At 40.9% G+C, this 17,099-nt stretch overlaps 1 protein-coding gene across 4 annotated transcripts in view; it reads right to left on the reverse strand.

Moving 5' to 3' along the window:
• LOC122827298 (vang-like protein 1) overlaps positions 1-17,099 on the reverse strand; it is a 98,116-nt gene that overhangs the window by 27,456 nt on the left and 53,561 nt on the right. For 2 of the 4 annotated variants that reach the window (XM_044110077.1, XM_044110076.1), the window contains exons 4-5: positions 8,438-8,681; positions 1,212-1,338 (exon numbers count right to left, since the gene is read on the reverse strand). In XM_044110077.1, coding sequence (XP_043966012.1) covers positions 1,212-1,338; positions 8,438-8,508 — 198 coding nt within the window. In that variant the 5' untranslated portion in view covers positions 8,509-8,681. Of the gene's footprint in view, positions 1-1,211; positions 1,339-8,437; positions 8,682-8,815; positions 8,930-16,833; positions 16,970-17,099 lie in introns of those variants that run through there. The other 2 variants (XM_044110075.1, XM_044110078.1) reach the window with 2 other exon arrangements.

The following is a 17,099-nucleotide window of genomic DNA, read 5'->3' on the forward strand; positions in this document are numbered from 1 at the left end:
GAATGAACGACAAAGGAAAAGAAAGGAAGAGAAATTAGCAAAGAGAGACGGAAAGAAAAGAGAAATGCTAAGAAAGACATAAAGAGAAAGAAATGCTGACAAAACAACAGAGAAAAGGACGAGTAAAGACAGTCAGAAAGAAAGAAAGAAAGAAAGAACAATACTGAGAAAAATATTAAATTGATATTATTACATTTCAGACAGTTAATCTAAGAAAGAATTGAATTTCAATGAACAAAAAGAAGGATTTTTTCCCACTGCTGTATTTTGGCCAAGTGAGAGAAAAGTTTAGAAAAACCTTCATATCAGGAGCGATTATCACCAAACAACGTCAGTGTAACTGATCTAAGATTCAGGATAAGAGGATTATTGTTCAGCAGCAACAAAACTGGGTCAGCTTAAACTCTGACTGAACTGAAATAGAAACACAATTATAATTTATAAAAGCTTTTCCCCCATCCATCATACCTGAATGTGTCTAAGTAGCAGCGCTCTAAAGGTTGAAAGCAGGACAGACTAGCAGCTGAGGTTTGCAGAGTTGCTGTTGTTGGACTGAGGTTGTTTGTAGCCCTGCAGTGAAACCTCTGCAGTCGCGTCTCAACACGCCGACCCAGGCGCTGCTCTCTGATCCACCTGCCAGCTGGCTTTTATCTCAGTCCAAGCAACACAATCTGATCCAGATTTTAAGTTTAAACACGAGCAGGTAGTTACTACCTGCCAATCCCAAACATCCAGAATCCTACCTTGAATGTGTTCGCTACCAAATAATCCATCACATAATCCATCATTTGCATCTGCAGACGTCCGAGTCCGCATGATTTCAGGGTTTTTCTATTAGACTGATGGTAAAAAGCTGCAGCTTGGGCTTGGGCTTGGCCGGGTCCATTCTACAGGGGTTCTAACTGGTCGCCTGGTGTCACACTGACCCGGTTCCTGCAGCCAAACCCAGAATCTGCTGAGTCCACAAACAGGATCAAGCAGAGATCTGCTATCAGCTGAGGCGGCGTTCTGCCTCCGGATCCCGTTTGTCTGCTCCAGACTTCCTGTTGGGTTCACCGGAAAGTGGACCGGCCCGAAGCACCAGATGGCCCGTCGCAGTCCAACTCTCCCTCCAGCTCATTTAACCGATAAATCTCCTCAAATCCCCTCCAAATCAGAGCGGCCGGCTCATGCAGCTTAAAGCAGTTGTTGGGTGAACGGCGCCGTCTTACCTGGACCTGCTCGCCCCGCAGCGAGGAGTCGCCCAGCAGAGGCTCGGCGGGCGGCGTGTTGATGGTGACGGACTTCTCCGAACGACTGTCTTTGCTGCGTGACTTGTGCCGGTCCCGACTTCGCTCCCTGGAAGAAGAAAAACAAAAGAATCTTTCTATAAATTGTTTTTTTATTGGTAATTTCAACATTTTTATGGTCAAAATTTCAGAATTTACGCATTTTGTGTTGGAAAAACCGAGATGAGCCTGTGCAGTACTGTGCCCCACTGACAGGGGGCAGCGCTGAGCCCAATAGACACAACAAGAAACAAGTGCTCTTCTTCTACGCATTTAAAAAGTACAGACGGAACAAAACTGTTCAAGGCTGCTCTCTTTTTAGATTTTAGAATCTGGCAGTAAATGAAAGAAAACGACCTTATTAGATATTATTTTATCTTTCTTCTTATTAATTAGTTAACATTAAAATACAGTTTCTGGTGGAGTCTGTGCCTCTCCAGTCATTAATCCAGCAGGTTAACTAAATGGCAGGTAACCTGATCCCCACGTGGCCCGATTCCCCCACTCACTAGTTCCATTAGCGGAGGAAAGCCTCGCTAATCCCTCATCTGTTTCCTCCGCCTGCAGGTTCTAAGGTAAAGCAAACTACAGCGCAGAATAAAGTATATTCATAAAGTATATGCTCCTCATCTCATTACAACCACAGATCCTAATGGATTTACTGGGATTTTATCTGACTGACCAACTAAACCACCAAATATCAGGAGAGGATTACAGTGAGGCACGGAAGTGGCCGTATGATGGTGCAGGGAAGCTTTTCTTCATCAGGTTTAATTGGAAAATGGAGATAAGTGCAGGAAAAATTGCTACAGCTACATTCATCCAGCATGATTTCTTTTGTAACAAATTCTGATCTTTTCACCGAATTAAAAAAAAAAAGAGAAATTTGCGCCACTGTCCAGATGTGGTCCGATCTGAACAGGCAGGTCGCATTTTATCTGGCTTTTACGTTATTGACCCGAGACATGCTGGACGCTGTAAATTAAAATTTTCTGACAAACACGCCACACATTTTAAATATCTAAAATAAAACACAACAACCAAAAAACAAAAGATAAAATCCATTTAATCCATAAATAAAATGGATTATAAAGAAAATTGCCAACAGTCAAAAAGGAAATTATTGAGCTACTTGCTTTTAAGCAGCAGCTGTAAAAACTATACTTCTGAAACTGAAAGTATGTCACTGCTGATTCTGAAGCTGAGCTTTCTTCTTTCTTCCTCCGTCTTTACTTTGAAACTTTAACATTTTATTTGTCATTCTATCCCTACAACAGAAATTGTAAAAGACAAAGAAAAAACCCCAACTATAAATAACAACCAGTGCATAAATAAGACACTATGAGTGTTGGGTAAATCGTAACAAATATAATTATAACAGTGATTATGTAAACAATGCACCACTGGGTTTTTTTCTACGGTGGCCCTGAGGCTCAAACCACTTCAACAAATCAATTAATCTACATATTACAAAAACACAAAAACATTTAGCGTAGTTCGTATTTGTGGAAGTGGTTTGCAGCGTCCTTTGGGGTCGTAACAGAAGTCTGATTGAGGTCACATTTAATTATTGTAGTAGTTTGAACAACTGCAAAAAATAAAAGACGAAAATTTGGATTTGAGAAAAAATATATATCTATCAGAATTGAGAATGTGAATGTAGCCTAGCTTACCATCCTGTCTGACTATGACAGCCTGTGCAGCCATTACTGTGGTCAAAGTTGAAAAACCCATTAAAATAATCAGATCTGCTGCCTGTAAACGGCAACCATCAATAAAACCCTCTAAAGGAGTCTCCAAAGCACACAGGATATCCTGGCTGCAGGGGAGAGTGGAGGAAGCCGGGTGATTGACAGCAGTGGAAATAAAACAGTTCACCAGAGCCGCTCTGGATGCGACTACAGGGCGTTTCCAGCCTCTCTTCCTGCACTTCCTTTTGAATACGCTCCTGGTTTCCTACAGAAAGTCTCAGCCGCTGTTATACATTCACACAGAAAGAAAGAAAGAAAGAAAGAAAAAGGGAGCAGAGTTTGAACAGCCTGCAGCTGCAGACTGACATGTTCTTATCATATAAATCCAGCAGATTAGGACGGTGATGGAAGCCTTTAAATACGTTACCACCATCATTATTACTTTAAATATTATTACAACTGCCCTAATCACTGTGGTGATGGTTATTCTGGAGGGCGAGATCATCAGTCAAACGCTGGCACTGATTATGCTGATTAATTGGAGCGGAGCGCTGTGGAAGAAGCAGCAGCAGCAGCGACTTCAAAGTCTTTATGAAAATCAGGAGAAACGCTGGGGAACATCAGGAAGCAGCTACTGAGGAGAATCAGGGAGGAGGAAGTGACAAAAGATACTTCAAAATACCCGAGTCAGAGGATTCAACTCGGCCTTCTGCATGTAACTGATCGAGGCGCAAAATAAAAGTCACCACATCTTCAAAATGAAGTTTTTCTTTTATCAAAACTTCATATACATATGCAGCCTATATTTACGCACTTATAGCTAAACTAACACAGCGGTGGTAGATTAGCTACTGCTGCTATTAGCTAATCTAACACTGATGTAGTAGGCTAGCTAATTTAAGCACCTGCTCTTCTGATGATCTGTCTTAGTTGGTGTAGTTAAGTCGCCTTTTTTTTATTTTGTAATTGAACTGAAACACCAAATTCCACAGCACATCTACATGTTAAGGTTGTCATAGTCAAGCTAGCATAAATGAGCTACTTCCCTCCCCCTGACTATTTTTTTTTCTGAATTAAAACATTTTCTTGACCTTGTTATTTAGTTGTTGTACTGTTGGCAATTAGTAGCTAAGAACTTTGTCCATTTTTAAAAAAATATATCATACGTACATTTAAGATTTAACGTGTTCTGTTGGCAACTTAACGGCTATAAACAATGCTAGTCATTGTTAGCGAGCAGCTTCTTGCATCCAGCAGGAAGATGGAGGCGGGATCTTGTGCATGTGTAACATCACTCTGCAATGGGTCTATAGTTTGGCCTTCCAGCATAATGTTTCAGATACGATTTGAACAGCAGGACACAGCTTAACGTCAGGCAATTTTTCCGTTGAGAGTCATTTTTGAGTTGCATTTTCAAACGAGTGTATTAAAATGACTCATCTGATAATAAAAAGCCCACCACCACAATTTAGAAACACCCTGTTCTGTCTGAACAATCTCCACTGCCCATATTCATCTCTTCTACAAGATCACCTCTCCACCTTTCCCACAGCCTCATCAGCATGCAGCTGGCTGCTTTGGTTTGCCACCATGCCGAGCTCCGGTTTGATTAATGGATTCTGACTTTTCGGCGTGGATCCCGGAAATGACTGTGGCTTCTTGGAAAGGCTAAAGTGGAAGAATTAGAGAAGGTGCTTTGAGAGAGCAGGAAAAACCTGGCAAACTGGGGAAGAAGCATCACTTCCTCCTGAAATAGCGCAGTATGACATGCCAGACTCTCTGTGGACCAAAATGTCCATCTCTTCTTCTCTGGCATTGCAACCGGCACACCTGCAAACCAAAACTGGAGGGCAACACAATCTTCTAACCTCACGCATTTGGGTAAATTTGATTGAAATCTTTGGAAATTATGACACTTTCTCTCTTCTTTATTTTTAGAGATTGAGTAAAACAACATTTCATTTTGTCTAGTACCATCATCACAATCATCAAGCAAATATATTGATCAATGTTCCAGTTATTATGAATCAAAGTCAGCTCTAAACAGGTGGGTTTTTAGCCTTAATTCACATGAACTCAGTGTTTCCTGTAAGTTTGTTCCAGACTTGTGGTGCATAGAAGCTGAATGCTGCTTCACCATCTTTGGTTCTTCAGTTTAAGGACTTTAGATGTGCTCCATCATCCTGGTTTTAGTCAGAACGCCAGCAGCAGCGTTCTGTATCTGATTGATTTTTTTTAGCCAGACCTGTGTAACTACATATAAATACACTGATGTGGTTTTTTTGTGCTTAGAAATGAAGTCTTTTAATCCTAGACATGTTCTTCAGGTAGTAGAAGGCCGAATTTGTAACTGTCTTTATGTGTCCCTGAATGTTAAAGTCACATTTCAGACCTGATCTTTAGTTTTCAGTTGTAATCACTAAAACTATGAGCTGATTGTAGATCATTCCTCAATTTTGTTTCTCTTCTGATTTGTTGTAAGCATCAGTTCAGTGTTTGGATGTAGAGCTGTGTATCATCTGCGTAGTTATGGTAACTAATCAAATTGTTTGAGATAACAGGGGCTTGCTGGAGCATGTAGATATTAAATATGAGGGATGCCAGGATTGGACCTTGTGGAACCCCACATGTGACTTATCTGATCAGATGAGACATTACCTACAGACACAAAGAAGTCCCTGTTCTTTAGGTATCGTCTTTAGTTAGAGACAGTTTTTAATTCAATTTGCTTCCAAACTAAAAATCAACCAAATGAAACATTTAGCTTTTAAAATCTGGTTCTCCTCACCCTGCATGTGCCTTTACAGCTGCAGATGCATAAATTAGCCACAGCTTCCCAGCCCCATCTCAACGCTGAGCGCGGCTCTGTAAATTGGACTAATACCAATGAAATGAACTAATTTTCCACATGAGCAGCTGCTAATATGAGATGTTCAACAAACCAAAATGTAGAAAAACTTTAACATCCAAAGGCACCAAAGAGAAGAAAGAGACAAAGCGGCTCGTATTTGTCAGGATCCGGCATCAGAGTAATTAGACAGCAGCGATCTGGTAATTCTGCAGATTACCTTCAGAAGAGCTATCAAAGGAAACAATCTAGGTTTTGTTTATGAAATCAGGGGACAGCCGGTGGTTTTGGCAACGGGAGGAAGAACAGAGGAGAGCGATGGAGCCTGGATGTGGGGCCCATATGCTGCTTTCCCAATTTCTGAAGGTGACTAAGGTCACCTTCAGAAAAAAAAATGTATTTGGGGAATATGGGTGACACACCAGCACCAAATTTATTATAATTAACTAAAACCAAAACTGACATAGAGAAAACATTTTAATTAATTGGTAATTAATGGGGGGAAAGTATAACTAACTGAATCTAAAACATTTTAGATATAATATCTAGATATAATATCCTTTATTTTTGTGTTTATGAATCCATTTATTAACCTTTTGAACTGATGTGAAATAATTATATTTCCCCTCATATATTCTCCATATTCCACAATTTAAACTAGTCTGCAAAATGGCGACAGCAAAAGTTGGGATAAAACAGCAGAGTCAATTGGTCGTTCAGCAATAACTGAACATATATTGCGATACCATTAAAATATATATATATATATATATATATATTTTAATGGTATCGTCTGTTGAGCATTCACTATCTAATCAATGTAATCATAATCACAATACTTTCCCCTGTTTGAATTCTGCACATAAAAATGAACCAGAGTATGAAAAGAATAAAACTACTAATGTAACTGATAAAATCTGAACTAAAACTAAACAATATTTGACCAATAATAGATGTAAAGCAACCTGAATTTGACCAAAACATGGAGAAGCAGCATTCAGCTTCTATACGCCACAAATCTGAAAAGTGCTAAACAGCTGAAACACTGACTTCCTATAAATCCAGACTCAATACCCACCTGTGTAGATTTGCTTTTGAAATATTAATATTAGCAGTTTTTGTGTGTTTTTATGATTTGATTTGATTGGAAAGTTACAACAAAGTAACACTAAACTATAATGAAAAACCCAAAACCAGTAGAACCCGGTCTGTCCTGCTGAACGTGGCAGGAGATTCAGGAGGAAGAGGAGCTGCAGACGACATGAGAGGCAACAGGTGGCAGTAGGAGAGAAGCAGGGCGGTTTGTGACAGACAATCCGGCTGCGCCGTCAGTCAGTGAGGCCTCCTCTGCACCTGTCCTCACCCACCACCCCCCACCAAACCTGTCAACCACGTCCATTTGGGCTCTGACAGACTGATGTCCCTCGTGGGACTATGAGTCTGCAGAGACGTGAGAGAGGAGAAGAAGTAGAAACTCTGGCTGGCTGGTCTGCTTAGTTATTACACTGCAAAAACACTAAATCTTACCAAGTGTTTTTGTCTTTGCAATAAGACAAAACTGACTTACAGGTAACTTTCCAGCAAGATATAGGAGTAAATAATTCCTTAATATTGATGAAAAACTACTAGCTTCTTTTGCAGTTTATTTCTCCTATAACACGGGGAACATGTCTTGTTAAAAGTGAAATAATCTGGTATTTTATTGAGTTCAAACAAGCTCATGTATGTTTCTAGAAAGTTACTTGTAAGTTAGTTTTGCAAAACAGCTGAATTGCTTAAATGTAGACTAAAAATCCAGAATATATATATTTATAGGATCTCTTTTGAACCATAATAGGGTTTCAAAATATATCCAATTTATCAGTGCTGATTTCTTTCATTTCGGGAGATCGGTGATCGGTCGATACTTAGATGTGAAGCTGATCTTTTCTACCTCAGTAAAGGTCTAAAATCAACCGCTGTCATCTTCTCTTCTGCAGTGAGAGATGTTTGACTGTTAGCTGCACCCATCAGGTGACATCTGCACGTTCACAGTTAACAATAGTCACCCTGCTGTTGCACGTCCATCGACTTTCTTGCTATATTTAGCGACATATCAAAAATACAACGGAATCAGAAGGTCAAGATTTTTGAAGATCATAAACGGCGATCGGCTAAAAAACTGCAATCAGCGCGACCTTTAATAATATATTAAACATTGACCAACATATTTGATGTTTTCTTTATAACGTAATTTTTCCAGATTCACATGACCATATAAAGAAAGACTGAAGGGAGGAACAAACAATAAATGTAAGAAAGAGAAGAAAGGCAATCAGACGAGAGAAAGAGAGAAAACAGGAATGAATGAAGACAACTGAGAAAGGAAAGAAAGATAGAAACAGTATTGAAAGTTCAGTCTCCATAAACTGTTTTGTTTTCCATTTACCAGACCTGGAAACTACAAACCAAATTCCAGGCTTTTCCAGGCTGCAGAGGAACCTGGTGGTTGAAGAAATGTGGATTTTTTTTCCCCCCTCATCAATAATAAATAATCACTTGTCAACAACATCAGTGCCAAATCAAAGCTGGGGCTCATCAGTCCCAGCTTCTCTGGAGGTAAATAATTAACCTGCAGGATTTAGTCTTACCCGTGCCTGTGCGATCCCCGGGAGCGCCCGGAGTAATGGGAATAGCCGGAGTAGGTGGACTCCGTATCCATGGCAACGGAGGCCGCTCCGCTCGACCGCTGGCAGACGCGGCGCGCTCGTCTCGTTAAGCTCCGAGGCGATCGATCGACCCGCTCAGGAGGCCGGCGGCTTCGGCAGCGGAGAGCCGGTGGCAGCGGTCAGGCTGGGAAGCGACCCTGCGGGCGCCCGCTGCGGACACATCAACCTGCAGAGAGGGAAAACCAGGACGGGGGAAATTTCAATTCACAACGTGAAAAGAATCCGTCAGAGACTAAGGGAGGTGAGGAGGAGGAAACGGCGTCCGATGGGAGTAAAGATGAAATCAAGCATTCAACTCACATCTGTCCACATCACGCCTGTTTATTCCCCCTCATGCAAAACGCTAGGATGTTGCTCTGCAGCCGCATTATCAATCAGCGTTTCCTGTTCTGACTGAAATGTTACAGCAGCTCCAGCTGAGCACTTCAGATAAAATAAACACTGGAGTCCTGAAAAGAAAAGAAAAGTTCCTCCAATTCATGCAAACGAAGACGATCAGGACCAACAGAGAACTGTATGTAAAATCTAACTTCACTGCAGCAACTCTATCAAGTCTATACTCTAGATATGAAGCACCCGTTGTTTTCTGTGCTGTTCTTCCCTGTTTATCTGGAACCACATCAGTGGTTGTACAAGCCGGACCAAATGGCAGCAGCCTGCATTCATTGACGTCTTCTTGATTAACGTCAACCACCATCATCAATCTGCAATGACAGCTGCACAGGGCAACTCCTGTCCAGTTTCTGCACCAAGAACTACCAACGGAAACGACACAACACATCTCTGAAGACAAAATGCAAACAAAATGCAAACAAAATGTGAAGATTTCCCTTTTCTCTTTGGTAAAACACCACGACCCATTTCTCCTGCTGGCGCTAAACTCTCACATTGTTTTGGTTTTGTTGATCCAGTCCTGTGCTGTAGTTCACTTCCTGCTTTTGGAGTGTAAGTTCACTTTAATCGAATGGAAACAGAGTTCTCACAACAGTTCGATGGTGAATTCATATTTCCACAAACAAACAAGACTTTCTTGAAAAACAGACGAGAGTTTGACTGGAGTGAAGCCATCCTATGAGTAAAAGCTGAGTCAGTGTTAAGATACCAAACAACTTAAATCAACTTGCACAACACTAGAAAGAAACATTCAAGAAAAATTATGCCAGAACTTTCATTGTAGCAACAAAACATTACAGAACACAAATCCAAATAGTCTAAATCTCCAGAAAGTCAATACCTAGACAGCAGGATCTCCAGAAGCCCCACCCCAGGTTTAAAAAACTCAGACTCAAAGCAAAACCTTAAATCGGTTCGACACAGTGTTCAAAACTACGTTAAGGGGTGCTCTGGTTTTGGTGCAATCAGAGGAAGTGGGTAAACATGATTTGTAAATCACTAAGATCAGCGTGAGAGCTGGGAAGAGGTGTTCGAGTGGCGCATTTGGCTCAGGGTCAAATTTAACTGCATATTTCTGAGGGATGGCAAAGTGTGAGTCACAGATACCTTGAGGCATGCTTTGATGTAGCGAGGGCGCGGGACGCACATGCACTCACATAATCACAGCCTCTTACTGCACCGAGGTAGTTAAAACCCAACCAAAATAAGAACCGAATGCCGTTTCTGCAGAGATACGCCTTCCTTCGGCTGCACCCTGGAGTTAGTCCCACGATTAGTCCCAAAAACAAACCTTCATCAGTCAGCAGAGGGAGCGTGGGGTAAGATTCTGGGGCAGGTTCTGATATTTGAGTCACTCTGTGTGCATCGCTCTCATGGTTGTCACAGGGCTTTGAAGGTTGTGTAACTGCATACTGGGATCCTTGTACTTGTAAATCATTTTAACTACCTGATTCACATGTTTAAAAATCCATCCTTAACTGGTTCTTAACAGGCAGTTTCACTGGGGAGCCCAGAGAGTCCTGCTCAGAGCTTCATACACTTCAAGGTCAGATTGAGAAAGAAGGATCAGTCCAACGAAAATATCTGGTTATCATCTTAAGTTACTGGTAATTCTCTCTTCAGTCATGCACTAAATTTTGTTTAGTTCAGTGCAAATCTCTTAATACACTTGGAACAAGATAAAACTAACTTACAAGTAACTTTTCTACAAGGTAGCCTATAGAAATAAATATTTACTATTGAAAAAGTACTAATACTGGTGAAATAATCTGCCAGTGGAACTAGTAGTTAAAAAAAAACAATATTAGGGAATTATTTACTTAAAACAAGCTTTATATCTTGCTGAAAAGTTGCTTCTAAGTCAGTTTTGTCTTATTACAAAGGTACTAAGATATTTTCACTAGAAACTAGACAAAAATGTTTCGCAAGATTGTGTTTTTGCAGTGTTTGGACCAGGGGTGGCCAAAGTGGGTCCAATCAGAGCACTGTAGACGAGAGCCGCATTATTCACCCACTCACACTCAGAGATGATCATACATTCTCACACCAACATGCAGATTTTTAGTACCATGAAATGGAGAATATCAAGCTGGAATTAAAACTTAAAAGTCTTTTTTATGCCACTAACTGAGGGATTATTCAGGTTAAGTGATTGTAGGATCACGTTTCAACAAGAGCAGTTTGTTTAAAAGCTGGTTCTGTATCTGCCACGATGAATTTCCTGAGCTGAGCATCTTAGATGCTTCAACTCGTTCTGCAAACGGCGACGCAGAGCGATCTGGCTGTGAGCTTCACACTGAAGTGTCACAGGACACAGCAGAGCTCTCACATGTGGTCTGGTAAGTGGAACCACTTCAAGCTGGTGAATCGGGAGCTGAAAAGGGAATCTCCTTCTCCTGGAACCAACCCAGGCCCCCCGCTGAGCTGCAGGAGAGCAGCGCCAGCAGCGTGTAGAGCAGAGATGTCAAAGTCACTTTTATTTTGGGCCGTATTAAAAATTAAAAAGGGGCTGTTGTGCCAGAATGTATTGGTAAAACCCATTAAACTGTTAAAATATTGGTAAATAACTGTTTGTTTCAGCATTCAATAAGTGTTTCTTTTCCCACTGATCAGGATTCTGTGATTTGTTGAAAAACTGGAGGGAATTATTGATGTAATTTGGAGTCTAGAGGGCCACATAAAAAGCTCTGATGGGCCAGATTTGGGCCCTGGGCCTCCAGTTTGACAAATGTGATGTAGCGGAAAAGGAGACCAACAAAATGATTGGCCAGATATCAAGCTTGAGCGATCCTACTGGATCTTACTAGTTGATCCAGAGTAAAAGGGAGAAGATTTTTTGTTATAAAAATGTTGAAACACAGTTAATGACACCCTACTTTAATCACAACATTAGGCGCAGGATTCTGGGTAAACTTGCTTTGGAGAAAATGTTTTTTCTCACCTTCTGAAAACCTTCCACTAACAGAAGGACCAGGAAATACTTTCATCTTGAGAAGAAAACAACACCAGAGCCAGGGGCTATCTGCTGTCAGCGACCGTAAACTAACAGTCCTGCACAACTTCACTTTACGGATAAAAGCAGCTGGCAGGCTCCGATTAGAGCGGCTCAAGTGGATTCATGTAACTGCCTTCACCTTACACCTCAACATGCTGGAGAATTGTCATGAAACTTCAATCAGACACAGTTAGTCTGACTACTTTTACTGCTGCAACCAGAGATAAGGATCGTCTCCGGCTTGTTCAAACCAACTGACCTGAAGATAAGTGGAGTTGGAGACTAATCCGACTGATACCTGGAGGGAGTGAAACAACGACTTAGTGCACTAATTGTTATGTTTTCCTGTCCTGTGTCGGATGTGTGACAGCATAGGGAAGCTTGTCAGACTTAACGATTAGAGAAATATAGAATCGGGGTGTTTCAAATCGATGATCAAAAAAGACAAAAACAAAACGGTGGAACGTGGAGACTAGGGCTGAAACAATTAATTACGATTAATCGATTATTGAATTAAATGTCAACTAGTTTAGGAATCAATTAATCATTAATGGGAGTATAAAGACTCAAACAATTCCCATTTACAGAGCAGTAATTAAGCCAAAACTGTGCAAAGATAATACAAACATTTGTTTCTTTTAGCTGCAGAAGCATCCGTTGTTACAAATAATCAAAGAATGTTGTGTCATTGCATTTTAGGCTATAAATGTTTATTTACTTAATTAAAAATGGAATTTTATTATTTGTTTATTTGCATTTTTTTATATATTTCTAATCTTGCAGGAAAAAGTTAGGTGGTTCAATGAAAAATCTGCAGAATTTGTCAATTATTTTTATTCAATTAATGATTTAATTGTCAGAATAATCAATTAATGGAATAATTGTTTGATAATAATTGTCCAGCCCTGCTGGAGACTTCTATCAAACAAAACGGAGCAGATTTATGGTATGTTTGGATTTAAATAAATCTAAAGCAGATCTTAAGCAGCGATGCTACAGGGGAGCATTAAAACTGACTTTTAACACAAATCTTTTAATAATTTTAAATTAAAAAGAAAGTGAAGAGTTTCTAAAGGGATTTTCGGTGTTACTTGTTCGGTGATTTTTGGTTGAAAGGCTCTTTACGACAGGCTCAAGCTGTAAACTCTCTGGAATGAAAACCGGTTTGATCTTCCTGTAAAAAACCTCCAATTATAACTTTTTTATGCTTTCACAACAAATTACAGCTGAACCTTTAACTCCAGAAGAACCCTGTTTTATTTCTCCTGATCAAAATCAAATATGACAAAAGCAGCAACATGAACCAAGAAATTAGTCAAACTCCAACATCCTTGTTGTTTTAAATGTGCCTGGCAGCTTTCTGGACTGAGCTGATTGGGACTAATTTACGAGGATGACCTCTCCGAAGTCGATCCAGGAAAACTTCAGGAGGCGCATGGCTCGGTCACACCCTGCTGGACTTACTGACCCACACTCCCTAAAAGCAGCGATGAACTTTTACAGGCTGGACAGGAGATGTAGTGCTCAGGTCACATGATCAGGAGTTACTGAACCATGGAGGTTGACCCGGTCCTAAACCTCTGAAGCCGCTCACTCTGACTGTGGAGGAGTCACAGAAAGGACAGGAAGAGATCCTCTGGTTTTCTGGAGAACAGTGGCAAATTAGGAACCCAACGAACCAGATGAGCCGCTCACCCGTTCAAAGAAAAAACACAATGATGGATCATTTTGGACCTAGAAAAGGTTAACAACTGGGAATCTGTGTGATCAACCAACAGAAAGTTCTGCAAAATTATAAAGTGCCGCCAATCGAGAGACAAAAAGTTTCAAAGTGTGGGATTACTTGAAACTAAATAAAAAAATTAAATAAAATTGGCGTTTCACAACAGCATGCAAAGAGAAACATCCAATATGTGTCAAGCATGACACGGGTCAGACTTTATTTGAATACGACCCCCGGCCACTTGGATAGCCGATACATATCCAGTCCAGGTCACATTTTTCTGACTGGAAACTCATTGATATTCGACAAATGTCCCTGATGCACACAAGCGAGAAAAAAAACAACATAGCAAACTATAATGAGGGTTGAGTTGTTAATATGGTGGCTCCAGTCAGACAACAACTTCAAAACTGTAAGCTATGCTCCACCGTTAGCATCCATGTTTACTTACGCTAACACTGAGCACGCTCTCTACGTGTGACGATACTGCGTCCTCTACTGCGCATGCGGGACACTTTCAGTTCACACTGGAGAACCAAAATCCGAACTAAAAAGATCCAATTTGACAAAAAAACGGAAATGGGTCACTTGAAGCTGCACTGTGAACGTAGCCTTAATTGATTCCATCAAACTAGCTTGAGAGGTTGAGCGGCTAAAGTCTTTCCTCTGCCTTCATTTCCCAGAATGCTGTGCGGTTCTGGTTTGGAGTTCAGTGAAATTATTGAAAGTTCTATCGGATGTATGATCTATAAATATTGATATTGCGTTTACAAAACAAACTCTCAGATCAAATACAGTTTCTAGTTGTGGGAAGCTGGTAAAATGCCAAAATGATTGAAAAACCTCTCCTGTAGTTATTGACTGGCGTTATAATTAGGATCTGATGTGAGAAAAGACTCTACTCTAAGCTCCCAGCATGCAGTTCATTTGCCCGTCTCGGTGACAGCTCTCTCTCTCACCTCCTGCCCCCGTAACACCCTCATAGCTCTGCCTCTATTAACACACAGATAACACATCTCCTCACGCTGTAACAGGACACAACCAGCACATGCAAAACAACGCCTTCACTTGAGCGAATGGGGGTTGCGGTGGGGGGAGATGGCAGCGGTCACAAGACATGCCAGGACGAGTCACTGTGGAAGTCCTGACCCGGTCACATGCGCTACGGGACGCTGAGGTAATGAAGGCCGCCGATTCTGTGGAATTCAATCAACATTCTCCAGTGTCACTGGATTAAAAGCTGTAGAAGCCAAACAGAGTAGGGGCTCACACTGGATACTCCGAATCCACATCTGACCAGTTAGGCCTGTTCCTTATCATGCACCTGTGCTAATGTTAATTACAGATCGAGCAAAAGCCATGTCACGGCGACTCGACCCAAACCCGATGCTCCATTCACAGTCGGCCTCTACCTGTTGCATTTTTCAGCCGTTACTAGGCAACTAGTGAGTGCTGATCCTTGCTCAGAGGTCGGATGTTGATGTCTGCATGAGCAAGTGTTTAAAAGAAAATGGCAAGGAGATTGTATTTTCCTCTTATCATAGCAAATATATTAAATTGCAACCAAAAGAAATTAAAATCAAGAGCATTGAAAAGGCAGCGTAACTGAATTGTGAAGTACAAATCAAAATGAAGGGTGATCGGCTGATTTTCCAATTCAATCCACACATTCACTCACTTATCAGATTACAAAAGCGTCTTGAAAGATTTTAGGTATTAAAAAAAACAAAAACTGACAAAATCTAAGATGGATATTAACATTGGTAGGAAAACCACTCAGGTTGACGGATTATGAATTACACGTTATACTTCTTCTGCAGGTTCTTCAGAGTGAAAAGGGACAGAATACAAATGCCTGCCGCACTTGTAAATATATTTAGAAAGAAAAATAGAAAATTCTGTGTCACTTCCTTCCAATCGTTTAGATCAGAGTAGATCAGCTTCTTTTAGCCAGCTTCATCCCATCACTAACGAGTTTCTATGTGATGGGTTTTGATTCTGCGTATGGTTTGTGAGACTAAACTCAAACATTTTGGATAATTTAGATCAGCTGATGATTCACAAAGGAGGAGAATAATTTCTACACAGAGCACTAGCCCAGTAGTTAGGTTTGGATATCCTATTCCCATTTATAAATGAATTAATAATTTAAAGACTGCTTTACTTTGATCAAAACTAGATTTAGGAAGGGGTAAATACTTTCACAGCACTGTAAACCCTAAAGATTTGAAGCTATACAAAGATAAGGTGACTTTTCTGCTACTTAGAAAGAACACTTGTTGCATTACGCTTTATATGAACAAAATTATAACTAAATACATTGAGAATTTGACCATGTTGTGTAGTTAAAAGGTTACAAACAATTTATTGGTGAGTTATATGTATTTTAGAGAGTTGAACTGTCTGACCGGGGCAGGTTAACCCTGCTGTATCCTACATGTGACCCGGTGGCGGGCGAACCTGCAGGCAGGAAACTCCCCGGTTTCACCGTGGCCTCCGGTACCCCTCCGCCTCCCCCACCGTCACCTCTTTCGTGGTTTCTCTCACCACAAAAATGTTTTTTTTTTCTTTGTAACACATTTACAACACCAACTACAATTTTTTTTTTTTATTACATCACATTGTCGTGTTCAAATTGTTATTAGAGCTGCTTTTCGGGAACTAGGAGGTCTACATTGCGTTAGTTAGCGTCAACTCTGCCGCCGCAGGTTACAGTTTACAGCAGAGCTGCGGCGCACCAGCCGGGGTTATGCGGATCCATTCAACCGTGAGAATAAGCACTGTTCACTTTTCCTCTGGTGTCGTAGTGTCTTTAACACTTTCTTTTCGATTTAGAAGCTTGAAACCTGCATATGTGTTAGCAAAGACATTCAACAATGTGTCTAAATGTGAATAAATACGGTAAATTGCCGCTGCCTGAGCGGTCTGTTCCAGTTTCAGGCATTCACATGAAGTTGAAAGCGTTTCCTTTCATACAGGTAGGAAAACACACCAAGGGCGTGTTCCTAAGTCTTTCCTTTAAAAACACACACTGAGCCTAAATTCACCCTAATGTTATGTTAGCACAAGCAGCTAGTCGAGCTATCCCACATTTTTAAACGCGTTGGGAATTAACGCAAGACATTTATAACACACAAGGCTGAGCTTCACACACATCTGCAGAAACACGCTTGACAGTAAATCAGCTGCTATAAAAACATAACTCACCCCTTATCGGCGGAGATATCATATCAGTGCCGTAGTTGAAAATGTATCCAGTGGTTGTAAAAAATAGTTTGCGGTAAGGTACAGTAGGAAGCAGCCCGTGGTAACGAGGAATCACCCTGGCAGTCAGGAATTTCACAGGGGGCAGAGCTTCTCGGGAAGACGGGGGGATGCAGTAACACAACATGGCGGTAGGGGGCGTTTCATGTATACGCCAACAGCTAAAACCCTGAGTTGGGTAATAACCAGTTACATTTACTTAACTAACC

This window comes from Gambusia affinis, linkage group LG24, assembly GCF_019740435.1.
Source record: "Gambusia affinis linkage group LG24, SWU_Gaff_1.0, whole genome shotgun sequence".
In the NCBI taxonomy this organism is placed as follows: domain Eukaryota; kingdom Metazoa; phylum Chordata; class Actinopteri; order Cyprinodontiformes; family Poeciliidae; genus Gambusia; species Gambusia affinis.